The sequence below is a fragment of the Herpailurus yagouaroundi genome, unplaced genomic scaffold (genome assembly GCF_014898765.1).
Source record: "Herpailurus yagouaroundi ecotype Mexico unplaced genomic scaffold, PumYag 160, whole genome shotgun sequence".
Classification (NCBI taxonomy): Eukaryota; Metazoa; Chordata; class Mammalia; order Carnivora; family Felidae; genus Herpailurus; species Herpailurus yagouaroundi.
Window position 1 is genome coordinate 47,143,066 of NW_024412401.1, and position 16,891 is coordinate 47,159,956.

Below are 16,891 nucleotides of genomic sequence, written 5' to 3' on the forward strand. Positions count from 1 at the left end.
GAGCCACCCAGGAGGCGAGCCTCTGTTTGCGAATCCAGCTTAGTCGTGACAAGGACCACGCTGGGGGCGCTGGTCGTTTTGCAGCATGGAAGTGGGTAAGGGCGAACGTGGGGTCCGTGGCCAAGGCACGGGTTCAAGGCTAGAAACCCGGTCTCACCCTGGCCATGCCGTATTTCCTCACTGGAGACTTAGGCAAATCTACACACACACACACACACACACACACACACACACACACACACACACACTGGTCCTCAGTTTCCTTATCTGCGAAGTGGTAATGACGACTGGACTTCCGTAAGAGTGGGCATGCGGATGAACCGAAGTGGTGTTGGCAAAACGCATGCCTTAGCACTGCGGCAGCGTTTAGTAGTATACAGCTGGGAGACCTGCGGCACGCCCTCTTTCCTCCGTGGGCCTCAGTTTGCTCTGCCAGAAATGGGAATCTTCCGAGGTCTGTCGAGGACCCGAAGCCACCGGGGCGCGGGAGCTAGGAGAATAGAGGAACCCCTCCCCCATCCCATTCTGAGCCTTTTACCTGGGCTGGGGGAGGAGGTAAGGGAGTGCCCAGCATCCCCGGGGACAAAGGGGTCCCTGGGCTGCACCAGGCTGAGCACTTGCTCTGGGTGGGGAAAGTCTACCCCATTACTCATTTACCAGAGAAAGGCACCACCTCACATGTTGCCCCTGCCCCTTTGCGGAGAAAAGTGTTGATATCAGCAAGGCCAAAATGCCGGGTCTTCAAGGGGTAGGGATGGGGGGGGGGGCCGGTGCGGGAAACCACAATTATGTACCCACAGGGATGCAACCAATCTGAAGGCTCTGGCCCTTGGCCTCGACTGACTTTGTCTGGGACCCTGACCTGAGCCGCCCCCACCACCTGGCTTGGGTTGGAGTTGGCACCTTGGTCCCACCGGCTAGAGACTCCGCGCAGACCATTCCTCAGTCTTTCACCCCGTGGAATTAAGGACGGAATGGGTAGCCAGCCCACTTGCTGTGCAAACTTGGCCAGGTTCCTTTGCTTCTCTGAGCCTCAGTTTCTCCTCATGTAAAATGGAAACGTTTGGCCCTACAGAAGGGGTTCTGTGGTTTCTGTGAGATGCCATGGATGAATCTTGCTGAGGAAGGAGAGCCGCTGGGGTTTAGCTGCAGAATCCCCACATCTGACCCCTGAGAAACACTAGCGGCTGCCGGAGCTGGAGGCGCTCTGAGCTCCATCAGGGAGGGACCCTCAGAGAGAGGAAAACAGGAGTGGGCAGTGGAGGGTATGGAGGGGAAAGGCTAGGGTCTCCTGGACATTGTTGAAGAAGACCCAGGCAGCGTAAGCACAAGTCTGGGCTGGGGGACCCAGTGGTCTAGGGAGCTGGGCTCAGAGGCGGTTCTCCTCCTCTCCCTTCACCTTCCCCCCCTCCCCAGAGGTCACACTATCATAAGTTGGGAGCCCTGAGGTTGAACGAGGCAACACTGCACCCACCCCTCACGGCCCCAGGTGCCAGCTCAACATGTGGGGACTCACAGCCCCTCACCCACCTTGTGCTTCCACCAGGGAAGCACACATTGATCTGGACGGGCCACAGAACAGGGACTGACAGACAGAAGTGCATTGGAGACAGACACGCAAACCCAGAAAGACACACGAATACACAGGCAGGGAGACGCAGAGACCCAGAGACAGGCCCAGGGAACATGGACACGTTCGCAGACTGCTAGGCTTGGGCCAACACAGCGCTGTGAACGCTCGGCCACCAGTAGACAGCGGGACACCGCAGACGCCCATAGGGCCTGTCCCCACAGGCCTACTAGCTCCTCCCATTAGCTGCCCGGGGAAGAAGAGGGGGTGGCATGATGGGAGGGCAGGTTTGGGGCGATCTCTGGCCCTTTCCCTACCCAGAGCTGCGGGCACCAGTCACTCAGCAGAGCAGGCAGTGGCCGGCCCAGGCCGCAGGGAGGCACTGAGGAGGGAGGCTGGCCAGTAGAGGCCTGGGCCCAGGCCCTCACTTACGGAGCGGAAGGCGAGCTCTCAGGCCGGATGAGGGTGGACAGCGGGCACCAGGGGTCCGAGGGAAGACTCCGGCAGCCCAGGTGGGGCAGCGGTGACCGTGGGCACACAGGAACTCCTTCACGCCACGGCGGGCGGCAGGCGGACAGTAGGCTGGCCCTGTCCGTCCGTCCTCCTCCTCCCCGCCCTGGGTGGGGGGGCACCGGAGGCCCAATTGGTCTCTGCCCCCACGTGACTCTGCAGGCCTCTCTCCTTCTTTGTTGGTGTTTCTCTTCATTTAGGTCTATTTTTTTTTTTCTTCTCCTAAAAGAAAAAAAAAAAAAATACCCCTATCTATCTGGGGGCCGTGGTGGGGGTGGAGGCCAAGGCACTCTGGAGGCCTTGGCCAGCTGGCTGTTCCAGGCCGCTGTGGGAGCCCAGAGGCAGGGACCCCATGTAGGCGGGTAGGCAGCCCCGCTTGTTAGCGACTGGGTGGGAGTGGGGCCTGATTTATGGGCGGCTCCCCCACCAGGCCTGCAGCCTGGCCTCTCTCCCCTTGAATGGCTACCTCCCTGGGGCCTGGCCCGGCAGGGTCCGGCCTGGCCCAGACATGGGAGTGGAGTCAGGTCATCCTGGAGTGGAGACAGGGGCATGGATGACTTGACCAGGTGGCCCTGCTGCTTTGGCTTGATCTTTTTACTCTTCCGGAAGGTGAAGAGAGGAAGAGGGGAATGGAAGGCAATCAGGTGAGCTGACTAAACACCTCCCGGGTGCGTTCCATGTTGGCTTTCCTGAATGTCACCATCTGCTGGGGGCTGCTAGCTGGGGAAGCTGAGGCTGGACTGTATTAGTGTATTCAGGGCCAGGTGGTTAGCTAGGCCAGGGTTGGGCCAAGTGGGTAGCTAGGATAGGGCAGGATAGGGCAGGGCAGAGGGCAGGGGGTTTTGTCTAGCAGGCCGGGCCTCCCCACGCAGCCAGGGCCTCCCCACGCAGCCAGGGATGTCCCTGTCCAACCTCCAGGTCCAGACAGGTCCTGAACTGTCCTGGTCCCATAGGGCCCAAAGTGCTCTGTTCTGCTCCCTTCTGCTGCCTGACACCCTCTTTTGTGCATTCCTTCATTCACCTCACGTTCACTGAGTGCACACTAGATGCCAGGCACTGGATAAAAGGGAAGAAAAGGGAAGAAGTCTCAGTTCTTGGAGGATTTACCTCATAGACATTGGTCCTGGGGGTTGGGGCAGGGCACAGGTGTCCATGGGGCAATCATTGTTGAAAACCCTCACCACACCCCTTCATTTGAGGAAGGAGGCCAATCACACAGCACCTCACTTATCTGGCTTGGGAGGAACAGGGATTTTCTGGATAACCGAGGTCAACTCTATTTAAAACCTAGTGTGTCTTCCTCATTGGGCCACTGAACACACTTTCACTTTGTGAAAGTACATACAAGACAAAAATCTTCCTGACGGTCATAACTAATTGATTCTACCGATTAAGTATACAGTAGTCCCCACTTATCCGTGGTTTTGCCTTCCACTGTTTCAGCTACCTGTGGTCAACCAGGGTCAGGGAGTAGATGATCCTCTTTGTGACGTGTTGTTAGAAGGTCAACACATAGTGGCCTAACGCCTTGTCACAGTGCCTCCATCATTCCCCTCACTTTTCATCACGCAGGCACTTTATCACCTCACAAGGAGGAGTACGGTACAAGATATTTTGAGAGAGACCACATGCACATAACTTTTATTATTATAGGTAGGATATATAGGATATTATTAAAATTGTTCCATTTTATTATTAGTTATTGTTACTGTGCCTAAGTTATAAATTAAACTCTGTCATAGGTATGTATGTATAGGAAAAAGCATAGTGTATTCAGGGTTCAGTACTATCCATGGTTTCAGCCATCCGGAGGGGGTCTTGGAATGTATCCTCTGCAGATACGGGGGACTACTATATTCTTTTTTTTTTTTTTTTTAATAGCCCTTCATGCCCAGCGCAGAGCCCAATGCAGGGCTTGAACTCACGACCCTGAGATCAAGACCTGAGCTGAGATTAAGTCAGACGCTTAACCAGCTAAGCAACCCAGGCACCCTGGGACTACTATAGTCTAATTCTACTATATTTAAATTCTAATTTCTACCTATGACATAACATATCACTTACTTCTCAACATGCATGACCTCATAATTTTGCCTTCTTCATCCACCGAAAAAATTCATCTTATAAGATATACTTCTCTTGCATGTGACCGAACCTAACTAGTCTCCCCATTTTTTTTTTAAGTTTATTTATTTATTTTGAGGGAGAGAGTGAGCAGGGGTGGGGAAGAGAGAGAGAGGGAGAGAGAATCCCAAGCAGGTTCTGCGCTGTCAGCACAGAGCCTGACATGGGACTCGAACTCACGAACCATGAGATCATGACCTGAGCAGAAATCAAGGGCGCCCCATTGTCTCCTTATTTCAATGTAATGATTTTGTTTCTGGATTGATACCATTCAATCCTCTGAATTTAAGAAAGAAATATCCCAGCAACCACCTTATCATCACCAACATGTCACATACATGTAACAACAAACAACCATGGTCCTTTGCACGTCGTTTGATGGGAGACCATGAAATGAGGTCCACTTTCACTGCCTTCTTATAACAGGACAAAACAGGGTCTTTCAACACTGTGGTGTCATGGAAAGAACTAGCCTGGCTTTGTCAGTCTCCTGGTGAGCCTCTGGGCCCTGAGTAGAACTGCGGAAGGATTCGTGGTGGAGACTCTGGCTTAAATCCGGGTTCTGCCATTTCCCAGCTGTGTGACCTGGGACCAATCACTTCTCTGTCTGAGCCTCACATTCTCTCCATAAAATGGGGACAAAATGAGACAATACATGTAACATGCTCAGTGGCTGCCTGGCATGTCATGTGTGCTCAGTAAATGTTAGCAAAACACAAACAAGCAGCAAGCCGAAGGCCTGGCCGGTCAGTCCTCAGGGGCCCTTTCTGTGTTGAGTCTGAGATTGCACCATCATCCTGAACACTGTTTGCCCTTCTGTGATAGGGTGACTCACCCCGGCCTGGGGAACCCTCAAGGAAAGGCTCAGGGCTGATTTATCTCTGGGGCCACAGAAGCCAGCACAGAGCAAGCAAGCATCTGTGAGCATTTGTTGAATGACTACTTACAGGGCACCAAAGGCCCCACAGGCCCCACATGCTGCTGGTGGGGGGTGGGAGGGAGAGTTCTGCTGTCTCCCCCTCCTGTCCCTAGGCAGTCAGCGGAAGCTTTCTGCCACTCAGGCTGGGAGCTCCTCTCCTCTGATTGCCCTGGATATGTTTATGGGCATCCCCTTCCTCTGCACAGCCCCTCCTCTGCCCTCACCCTTACTGGGTGAGGCTGGCAAGGCCCTGACACGGAAGTGCCTATGTGCTGGGTCCCCTCTATTCCACACCTGTGGTCAGCCTCCACCATCCTGGGAGCTAAGCAGTATTTTCTCCTCACCTTCCATGAGCAGCATTTGAGAGATGAAGAAACTCAGGTTCAGGGAGACAAGGTGTCTTCCCAAAGTCACAAAGCAAGGGTGCGATGGAACTAGGATTTGAATCCACACAGCGGGCTTGCAGAGTGAGAATCCTCTCTGCTCTGCCAGAGCCCCTGGGTGGCCTATTATTTGTCCTTTGCTTCAAGCTCCAGCCCAGGTGGTCCCAGGCCATGAGACCCACCCAGAGGGGAAGGAGAAGGGGTGTAGTCCTGACCCAGGCTCCCCTCCCTCCCTCCCCAAGCAAACAAAGCCCAGGGTCTCTCTTCTAAGTGGGGACTTTCCCAAAGTGCCAGGCCTATTTCCTGGCGGTGGAACAAGGAACAAACAAACTAGAGACCTAGAAACTGAAATGGAGAGGAGAGAGAGAGAATCATCAGGCTGGGGTTGGGGCACAGTGTAGAAAGACAAAGAAAGAACCCATAGAGAAACGAGGCAGAAGAGGAGAAAAGAGACCCATTGACAGCATAACAGACCCAGAAATAGAGAAAGAGAGAGAGGGAAAGGGAAAGGAAGAGGGACAGGGAGAGAGAGAAAGAAAGAACAGGACAGAGGAAGGGGAGAGAGGTGGAAAGAATGAGAGCAATTCAGAGAGAGAGAGAGAGAGAGAGAGAGAGAGAGAGAGAGAGAGAGACAAAGTGGCAATGGGGGAGAGGGAGACTGAGGCAGGGAAGGAGACAAGAGAGGGGCCAGGCCGGGAGCTGGAGGCAGGGGGAGTGCGGATGTGGAGACCCCTCGCAGGGCAGGAGGGGGTGGGGCTGCTGGCAGCAGCGGAGGCTGTTTCCGCTGCACCCCTTATCAGCCTGCTGCCAGATGTTCAGATCCGATGCCAATGTCAGAGAAGTCCGTAGTGCCAGGTCAAGGCCGTGGCCAGCGGGAGCCTCAGCTGCGGTGTGGGGAGGGGGGTAGGGGGACGGCAGTAGACCTGCTTGCTCTTCTCCTGGTTCTCTGGACTGGGCCACCTGGTGGGGGTGGGAGACACCAGGTGCCTCCGGGGGCTACGTCTCTAGTCTGAGGGCAGGGGCTAGTGGAGGCAGAGTAGGACTCCTGGCAGCACGTGGATGCATACATGTGTACAAACGCCCACGTGTCTGGAAGCACATGGATAACGCACACAGACCCACACTGGCGCACATGAGTGCACAAAGCTGCACGGGGACAACTCGGCGGCCTGTGCACAGCCACCCCCTCCACTGCACTCCTCTGCACGAGTCCCTGCTCTGCCTGGTCACCCCCTCGCCTGAGCCAGGACCACGGCTGGAGCTGGAGAGGTGAGGCTCTATGGCTGGCAGGGTTTCCAGGTCTACAAATGGGATACTCACCTAATCTGCATGCCCTTAAGGGCTGGGCTGAGGAACCTGGGACCTTCTAGAATCTGAGGCCTGGCAGAGATCCTCTGGAGGAGGTGCAGGGGCTTGGTGTCTGACAGGGCTGGGGCTTCAGCCTTGGGCCTGGGCCTCTCCGCCATGCTCCTGGAGCGTGCAGCCGCAGCTGGGGCCCCCTTCCTGGAGTAGTTTATCTCACAGTGCACACGCTTGGCCCTCAAGGGGTGACCCAGCCTTGCTCCCCACATTCCTCTTCAGCCGCGCAGCCGGTGGGCCCCCCACAGCCCTGAGACAGGGCCTGTACTTGGGGGGTGGTCGGGAGCAAACCACTCAGAGCCATTCTGCTGGCCTCTTGGCCCCAGACCTTTGCAGCTGTCTCTTTGCTTCTCTCGGCTTTTGTCTCTGAGCATCTCTCTAATTTTGTCTCTGCCATGATTAATCTGTGTCTATCACTGTTTTTGCCTCAATCTTTCTCTGGCAATGTCCCAGTTTGTTTCTGTTTCAGTCTCTTAGTCTGTCTTTCTCTAGGGTCCTGGAGCCGGACCGGTCTGGGGATACCTTTGCTCTGCTCTCTGGCTCACAGTGGCCAGCTTCAATGGGAATGGATATGAGAAATAAGGCTGTAGGCAAGGGGGCAAAGGGCCTGGGCAAGTGGAGGCCCTAGACTCACAATGGGTGAACTGGGGCAGCCCAAGCAGAAGTCCAGACCCCCTGCCACCCACCTGCTAAGAGTCAGTCCAGATAACGGCACATAGCTAGCTGGTGGGCTCCCCCATGTAGAGAAGATGGGGGTGGGTGGGTGGGTAGGAGAAGGAAGCTGGGGCTGGAGGTCTCCTGGCCTGAGGGCCTCCTTCCTGTTTGTTGGGAAGTGACTGCCTCAGAAAGCTGTTCAGGGGAGAGGAGGGAGGCCATGGTGACTTCCGGGAAGCTGGCCAAGGGCCCGAGGCCACCCTCCCTGTGCCCACATGGGGCCTGCTGGCCCTGGCTTAAAATAGTGCAGTTCCTCTGCTGCCGCAGGGCCCGGTCCAGGCCTCAAAGGGCTGCTGGCTGCTACTCATGCGACAACCAGGGTGGAGGGGATTCACGCAACCATCCGACCCTCCCCAGTTCGTAGCCGTGGTGACTCACAGTGTGGGTAGGGAGTTGCAGAGGAAACAAGGGGTCCTGGGTCAGACACCCTGGATGCAAGTGTCAGCTCCAACACTGACCAGCTGTGAGACTTTGGGCTGGTCCGTTTTGCCTCCTTGAGCCTTGGTCTCCACTACGTAAAAGTGCTGGGCTTTTAACCTAAAAGACACGGTGTGTAGACTCCTCAGAACCTTGCCGGGCATAGAGTGGACACAAGAACGGGAGTTCCTTTTGCATCTCCTGCTGGCTGTGCCTCAAACTCCTCACCCTGAGGAGGGGCCTCCTTGGAGCTTTCCTCAGTTCCTACACTTCTCCTAGGACTAGGTATTGAACAGGAAAGGTCTGTGGAGAGGGAGATTGCCGGGAGGGCAAGGATGGGGCTGTGGTCTCCATGGTGAGACTTGTTGCCAAGGGAACAAGACTCCGAGAGCCCTAGGTCTGACGGTTGGGCACTTTTGCCACAGCATCTCAGAGAGCTGGTTACCACTGTGGACTTAAAACCCTGGTGGGCAGCCAAAGCCAGAGAGGTGGACTGTGGCTCTTCTGGGCTTCTGTTATTGGGGTGTGAGGGGTTGTGGCTCCCCTCATAACAGCTTCCAACCAGGGACGGTGAGTCCTCCTTAACTGCTAAGACAGGCACGTCATCTCCATTTATCTGGCCAGGAAAGTGAGAGGTATCAGTCTGGGTCAAGGCCACATACAACTGGTAAGGGGAAGAGCTGGAATTAGACCTCGGATGGTGAGACCCCTGAGGTGCCTGTCACACAAGCTAACTGAGGGAAATGATCCCTAAGGGAGGGATCCATGTAGCCACATCCAATCTGATCTCAACACCCATCATTTTCTTGGTGGTTTCTGGCTTCAGACTCTGACATAAGCCAGAGCTGTGGCCCTAGAGATGATCTTACTCACCTCAGAGGGTTTGCGTTAGGATAAGGAAGTCAGCACAAATCCTACGTAACAGGAGGCACTCAGTGCTCGCTTATGCTAATTCCTGAGGTTACATGAGTTACGTAACCTTGGGCAAATTACTTACCCTTTTGGGGCCTCGGTTTTCTTATCTGTAAAATGGGATCTTCACAGCATCAACTTCAGAGGGTGACTTTGAGGAATCAGTAATGTAATGCGTATAAAATGCCGAGTACTGTGCTTTGCCTTGCTCTATGTATGTTTCTTTATTATTCTTCCAGATTATTGCCTGGCACTCAAGGAAACCAAAAGCTCAGCATTAGTTCCATAGCAATTTATAAATTTAGAGCAATGTTCTACATTTTGTTCCATGGAACACTGTCCCAGCAGAATTTTAACAGGAAGAAAAAAATATTCCATGTTTAAATACTTTTCTGGTAGGCCCTGGGCTAAACAGAAATTAGCTTTCTTCAGGTAAGATTTCTCAGAGCCTTTAATATGCCAACGAAGGTTGGGAATCAGTTAAGAGGAAGGTAGACTGAGTGCAGTATTTCCCAGGTTTTTGGCAGTGGAGCTCCTACTTTTTCCAGGAAGCCACCTTGTTGGGTTGTCTGTGTTCTGAGAAACCATAGATTCAGTGTCTGTAGTACTGTACCTATTTGGGGGATGGCACCACTTTTCAGATTAATTTGGTTAGGTCCATTTACTCACCTCTTACAGAAATTAATCCTTTATTAGTTTCATAGGGTTTTGTTTTGTTAATAGCAAAAAGTTCAACCAAAGGCCATTATTGAGTTTTGTTACAAACTCCAGACATTCATATTCAGCACTGTTGAACTGCTCAGGCAGAGCAGGGGGGAAGCCTGTTGTAACTTTGGTATCAGATAGACCTGGATTCAAAAGCCAACTCTGCCACTTACTCATATGTCAACTTAGGCAAAGCGCTTACTTTCTTTGGGCCTCAATTTGCTTAGGAGTAAAATGGGGCTGAAGCCTACACCTTATAAAGCTGTTCTGGGAATTACAGGAGATCATGCATGTGAAGCCCCCATCACAGTGCCTGGCCCTCACTAGGCACTCAGCGAATGTGTTTCTTCTCTTCCTTGCACCTCTGTGTTTTATCTGTTTCCTATTGTGCAGCAAGGAAAAGTCTACTAATTAGTTCTGCAGGGTTTCCTTCATTCTAAAACCACCTCTTTCAAACCTCAAGGGTTCTCTGGTCCTTTGTGCCAGAGGAGGCTGAGGTGTGGGAAGGCAGCTGGGCTTTCTCTCATTTCACACATGGGGACTTAATAGATTTTGATCAGACTCTCCTCAGCCTCTATGGTTTCAAACTGAGGAACCTTCATCTTTCCTGTCTTCATATAACCCACAACCCCAATTCTGACACTTCTCTGATCATATGAACAGCAGGATTACAGGACAGTTGGGCTCTCAAGTTGGACATCTTTGGGTACACGTCTTGACACTTCCTGTGTGACTTTGGGCACAATCCTTGACCCCTTAGAGCCTCCACTTTCTCAGCTCTAGAAAACCTCGTCTATTTACTGGGAAGACAGATGTTCATAGGCTGGACCGTGGTGTCATAATAGGCAAGCTACCACCAGCAGACTGCTGCACTGAGATATAGCTGTCTTTCAGAGACTTGGCAGATGGCTTTCCTTCCTAAACCCCTGAATGTGGCATTCAAGGCTCCCAAGGGCTTCTCCAGCCTCAACTCTTGCTAATCCCTTCCATCTGCCACCATTCCTGCCACGGCAATCCCTTGTTATACCCAAATATTGAATGTTTCTGATTCAAAGCTGGGTGGGCCTTCAAAGATGTTGATCTCTCTCACCTCTACCTGGTCTAGCTTCCTTTCTGTCCGGTGCCTTTCTTCAAGACCTGCCTTCAACACTCCTCTGTGAAGCACTTCCTGAGTAGAACAAGCCACTCCCTCCTCTACACCCTTACAACCTCATATATGTCCTTCATCACAACTGGATCCCACTGTACTGCAAAGGTCTGTGTTTGCTTCCCCCACCAGACTTAGTTCCTCTAGTTGTGCCACCTTCTGACTGCATGACTTTGAATGAGTCCCTTCACCTCACTTCAATAAAACAGAAGTAATAATCCTTGGAGCTCAAGGAGGTTCAGGTTTGTGAAAAGTCCCAGCGTAGCACCTGGCACTCAGAGCAGACACCTTACTCAGTACTGGGCCATTGATTCAAGCAGCTCTGCGTTATCCCTCTGCCAGACCCTCAGCAACAGGAACTGAGTGGGGAGGGTGTCTACTACAAGCAGGAGCAACGGGTCTGAAGGCCCCAGCCAGCTCCTCTGGACACCCCACCATCCCTCCCCAGAACCCCAGACAGGCTTCACAGACAGATGCCACGTGCAGAAGGATTCACATTTATTGGTTCAAATACAGTACCTAACATTTGCTAAACATGCATTTCACACTAATTGGTCACATTTCCACAGGTAGTCAATTCACAGAAAAGGGCCCATCCCTTGCCAGCTGGCAGGGTGGGAGGTAGCAGAGGGCCTGGGTAGCCCTTGGCCGGCCCTTTGGGGACAAGGGCTCAGAGACATCCCATATGCGATTCCTACACAGGACTGTGGGTGGAAGCGGGCCAACGGTAGGTAGCTGAGGGACACATTCACTGATGTGTGTGCCACTACAGCACCGGACGGTGGGGTTGTGGGAGGTGGTGCTCCCTGTGCCTTGGATCACAGGAAGGAAATGGTGATCTCTGCGGGGGCGGGGGGGGGGGGGGCGGGTGGCTAGTCCATGGCTGGGCAGGTGGCTGGGACTCCCCAGACACGGCCCAGACATTGCAATGCAGCCACAAGCCCCTATCGCAAGCCTGGGATGGCAACACGGACAAGAACACCAACACCCCAGGGCAGGCAGGGCTTCTTTCCTGACAGAAACATGTAAACAGAGAGGGAGCTGCAGTATTCTTTTCCCACAGGATTCCTCAGGGAGGAATCGATCAGGATGTCATTCAAGAGGTAGTTTTATTTTTTTCTTTTTCATGGAAATTTGAGTCAACAACATTCTTACCTATTATAAGACATTTCAGAGAAAGAAAAAAAAAATGGTCACCAAAGGGCAAAAATGATCCTTTGGCTGGCAGGGCTGGCTCCAGGATTTAGAAGACCAGCCTCCACCAGTAACACAACTTTCTTCTTGGGCTTGGAGCAAACTCTGGCCTACCTCACAGCTTCCCTTTGAGCCTGCAATTGATTCTTGAGCAGGCTGTACTTCATTTAGGGCTGCAGGCCCAGAGGAGGGAGGCCAGACGGGAGCTGGATTGGGCAGAGGGACCAGGCATTTTTATGAGCTGGTATACCGAGGCAGAGCTACCGTGGCTCATGTTGCAGGACTGCCAGAAGTCTTCAAGTTTCAAGGTAGCCCAGGTCTAGCTGAGAAGGAAGCCCCAGCTTGCTCCCAGACTCCACATGTTCTCTAGGGCTCCTGCTTCTGAGGAAACAGTCCAGGCCTAGCTCTCAAGCCCAAAAAAAGAAGCTGCTGCTTGTGGCAGCCAAGAGAGGGGTTTCTGGGGACCCTGTAATTAAATACACATCCCTGAGCTGTGGCCCTAGAAACCCTTGCCTCGAGGCTAATCAGTTTCCAGCACCTGGTGGAATGATTGCCGTTTCTCATCCTGAGACACAGATAAAACATCATTTCACAGACACTGGACATAGATGCTTCAAGCTGAGGAAAAAGGGAGGAATGATTAACTGCAAAGGCAGAGGGGAGTGTAGGGGATTCTCATGGATCAAGTTGGGGAAAGTAAGAATAGTGTGGGTGTTTTTTTTTGTTTTTGTTTTTTTTTTTTTGTTTTAGTTTTGTTTTTTTGTTTTAAAAAATCAATAAAGAAAAGTTTAATAAAAGAGCTGGTCTGAAAGCCTGGATTTCTTAAAATAATTGCAAAATTTTAAAAAGCAACAAGGAAAAAGGCATATAAACCAGGGCCCCAGAGCTCAAGACTTGGAACAACTGCTCAACTTCCTGCCCTACTGAGAGGCCAGGGTCCCCTTACTTCGGCCAACCTTGGACATGGCTTAGGTGCTGCCCAGTGTGTTTGTTCATCTGTCTCCATCTGTCCCATTCCTCAGGAAATCAAGAACAAACAAAGTTAGGAAATGGGGAGCAGAACAAGGTAGCTAACTCAGAGAGCCCAGGATTTTAAGGACCTGGTAACATATTGGCCATGGCAGGTACTCACATCCCTGAAATGGGGTGGCAAGTGAGAAGCAAGTCGGTGTGGGGTGGGTGACTGTCAGCAATGCCTTAGAGACCCTGAGATTCCCTTGATGCATCCTCTGGTTCTGGAGAACAGGACAGGGAGGTTCCTGCGTGCTGCCTTCTATCCCTGGAGGCTCGCTCACCTCACTTACAGGGCAGACATGGGGCCGGGTGTCCTCTGAGCCAGGTGGAGTGCTTAGAGACAGGTTCTGGGGAGTTTCTCCAGACTAAGGGCGAGACCACTGAAACTCGTGAAAAATTCCAAAATTCTACAAAGGAGCCAGAGAGCATGAGTTGTAGGTGAAGTTCCAAGATTCCAAACTTTTATCTTGGGTCGAGAAAACACTTAATGGGAAAGGAAAGGAAAAGCCTGTGTGTTTCAATGCAGTGCACACAGCTTCACCACAGCTTTCAGGGTTATAATTTTATGGTGGAAAAACTCTCACTCAAAGTGAGCGCTGTTGGTAGCAGGGGATCAGAGAGAGGACAGAAGAGAAGGGAATTAGAGACAACATGCACAACTTTTTTCTTCTTCCACTAGCAAAAAGGCTACCTTGTTAACCAAACATTATGGGAAGAAAGGCAAAAAACAAACACACCAAACCTCCCCCTCCAACCTTTCTCTGTGTCCTTCAAACCAAATTCACAAATACATCTAGTGGCTGACCTAATGTCTCCACGCTGCTAGCTACACTCCTACCTTCTCCTCCTAATACCTGAGTTTGCAATGCAACACATTCACTTTACCCTGTTTAAAAAAAGCCCACGTCATAAAAGGACTGGGTGCAGAAGACATTAAAGGCTGTCCACAGGTCAGGCTCCGGCTTGGAACACACGGCCACTTGGCTCAGAAATTCTGCAGGGCTCTTGGCAATGAATGGGCTCTTTGTTCTGTGGAATCTGCTGCAAACATTTGTAAAAATGGATTTGTACAATGGCAACTTGCAGAACCTTTCCCCCACTCCACAAATTAACAACTTGCTCTGTTTAATGCTGCGTTATTGGAGAGACATGCTCTTGCCTTGTCAGAGAGCAATTTCCTTTGATATCCAACACAACCGGTAAAATGCTTAATTTAAGAGAAAAGCAATTTCAAAAAATAGTTTGACACATGGAGGTCTAGAGCAAAGAAAGATACTGCACACAGGAGCAGTCTTGGAGAAGGGGACTCTGATATATGTCTCCTCCCCTACCTTGAGGAAAGCAGCTTGGAGTCTGACCTGTAGCCAAAGAATGTGATCTAGTTGGTTAAATAAAAAAATTCAGGGGAACAAAAATATTGTGAACTTAGAAATAAACAGATACACACACAAAACACTTCCCATCAACTAGTGAAAAACATTCTGGTTGGAGCTTTTCCTGAGGAACATGTCTCTTTTCTTTTTCAGAGCAGCTGGAGAAATGGCATTAAGGAATAATGAATGCTCTGAGTTTTAGATCCATCAAGGGACAAAGTCATCATTCTGCCGGTACCCGTAACATTTCACTGGGAAGAAAAGATTACAATCTGACACGGACTACCTGGTATGCACATGATGTGGTGGCTGACTGGGTAATTTTGCAAGGCCGGGTTGGGAAGAGAGCAAAAGACCTTTGACTAAACAGGAAAAACAAAATGCTGTGGGCCCCTCAAGCCCACCCAGGGAGGCACCCAGTTAAGTGGTCTGTCTGCTGCACTGGCTGTGGGAGGCACCTGGGTATAGGCAGAGACAACTGCTCTAGTAAGGCAAAGAAAGGAAAAGCACCTGAAAGAACTCTAAGACAGACATGGTATGGCCGCTGGCCAAAGCCAAGAGGGTAAGGAACATTTCCCAGGACTAGGTAGGGCAGGTAGTGAAAGACTAGGAGGTCCAGGCCATATCTGCAGAGGGGGTAGCCGGACCCTGAGGAACATGAGGTAGTTTCGAGCCTCACCCCACCCCCTGCCACTTCCCTTCCAGGTGCTTTGGACTCCAGCCCTCTAGGCCTTGGTCAGCCAGGCCACTGATAGTCTAACAGGCAGCTGGGCCACTCTGATCCTTGGGCTTTCTAAGGAAACCTGGTCTCACTTTGGAGAGATTAGGAGAACTTGGGAGTAGAATGAAGAGGCAAAAATTCTGTTCAGCAGATGGCGGGATGGTCCTTCCCACCGTATGAAAGACTGCAGGTTTGGGATTCAGTCCTGAGGGTGGGACGAGATGGGGTGAGGGGAGGGACAGGGAAAGGAAGATTATTCTTCTGGCAGTCTGGCCTTTGTCCCACTACCCTTTGAAGAAAGCAAGGTGAAAGGAGAATAAATTAGCAGTGGGCACCAGGATTCAGAGCATGACATTTTGTTCAGTTTTTTTTCAAAGGGCCAATAGGAAGCCAAATTTATGAGAGAGAGACAGGAGTCTGAGGAAAGTGGACCTCGGTAGATCCAGGTAAAGAAACTAAGTAGCTGTGACCCCTAGGGAGCTGGTAGACAAGTCCCAAGAATTAACTTACTGCCAGGGACTTGTGGGGATGAAAAGCTGACAGTGGCAGAAACTGACAGTGGCAGTTCAGACGGTGGGGGCGGGGGGAGCCCACAGCATGGTGTGAGAACAGAAACCCTTCTCCCTGAGGACTTGTGTGGAGGGAGGACACCTAACTTAGATTTGGTCACTGTGCCCTTCCCCCTCAACTGTCATGCTTTCCAAAGAAAAGAGATGGCTAAATCCTTATCTCCTGTCCTGTTCCCAACGTCTTCCCCACTTTGCTTGGTAAACCTCCCAACACCACTTTGCCCCTTTATGATGTGCTCTTTTACTTTTACCTGGCAATTCGGTAGCTAGAAAAAGGCAGTTCGCTCTCTGACAGACTAATGTAGGAGTCTGCTGAGAACATGTGGAAAAAGTAGGGATGGTCACATCCCTCCCTTCCCACTGAGGTAGTCGTCTTTGTCAACATTATGGAAATATTCATCTCAGCCCCATCCCACCCTCTCCCTCAAAATACAAAAGAACTATCTCTAAACAATGACAACACTATAACATTAAACATCTTCACATTCTGTAAACTGCAAGGAAATGCATCGGCTGCATTTACACAAAAGCATGTGCATCATGTTGAAGGCCATACATTCAACTCTGTCGTGAAATAAATATATAGAAAAATGAGGTTAAAAAAACAGACAAACAAACAAAAACTCTTCTTGCTATGGAGGCGACTGGAAACACTGCTCCACAGCCTCCACCTTGGTCTCTCTGGCTCTTTCTTCTGGAGCCTGTCCTGCCCACCCAAGGCGTTGCAGTTGGCCTGAGGTGGGGCGCTGGGAACAGGTCATTCCTTGCCCACACTTGTCTTGCAGGAATGCAGTACCACCTTAAAGAGGAGAGGCAGCTGCTCCAGGGGTACATTCACCATCTTTCCTGGTAACAAGGTGGGAAAAGAAGAGTTAGCAAGTGGCTGCAGTGGGAAAGTGTAGCTGCCTCCTTCCTCTCAGGCTGGTAAAGGGAGAATGTTGCCTTTTTTTTTTTTTTAAAGTTTATTTATTTTGAGACAGACAGAGAGAGAGAGAGAGAGAGAGAGAGAGAGAGAGAGCGAGCAAGCAGGGGAGGGGCAGAGAGGGAGGGAGAGAGAATCCCAAGCAGGCTCCTTGTCGTCAGCACAGGGCCTGATGCGGGGCTCGAACTCACAAACTGTGAGATCATGACCTGAGCCAAAACCAAGAGTCGGATGCTTAACTGACTGAACTACCCAGGCACCCTGAGAGAATGTTTATTGCCCTTTTGAGTGATTGGAGCAAGAAAAGTGCCAGGAGTATCAGACAAACTGTGTTAACA

At 51.4% G+C, this 16,891-nt stretch overlaps 2 protein-coding genes and 1 long non-coding RNA gene across 6 annotated transcripts in view; all 3 read right to left on the reverse strand.

Annotated features, from left to right (window-relative positions):
- The window catches only part of NR5A1 (nuclear receptor subfamily 5 group A member 1), a 25,985-nt gene extending 23,538 nt beyond the window's left edge, over positions 1 to 2,447 (reverse strand). The window contains exon 1 of the mRNA XM_040482292.1: positions 2,003 to 2,447. The gene's annotated coding sequence lies outside the window, so the exon portion shown is untranslated. The remainder of the gene's footprint in view (positions 1 to 2,002) is intronic.
- A 5,506-nt stretch (positions 2,448 to 7,953) lies between these two features.
- LOC121034453 (uncharacterized) lies at positions 7,954 to 9,227 on the reverse strand. The gene is made up of 2 exons (XR_005792432.1): positions 8,994 to 9,227; positions 7,954 to 8,116 (listed from the first exon to the last, which is right to left on the reverse strand). It is a non-coding gene; the product is annotated as an uncharacterized LOC121034453 (long non-coding RNA).
- Positions 9,228 to 11,236: 2,009 nt separating this feature from the next.
- NR6A1 (nuclear receptor subfamily 6 group A member 1) overlaps positions 11,237 to 16,891 on the reverse strand; it is a 231,724-nt gene continuing 226,069 nt past the window's right edge. For all 4 annotated transcript variants that reach the window (XM_040482294.1, XM_040482296.1, XM_040482293.1 and 1 more), the window contains one exon: positions 11,237 to 16,477. In XM_040482294.1, the coding sequence (XP_040338228.1) occupies positions 16,389 to 16,477 (89 nt within the window). In that variant the 3' untranslated portion in view covers positions 11,237 to 16,388. The remainder of the gene's footprint in view (positions 16,478 to 16,891) is intronic.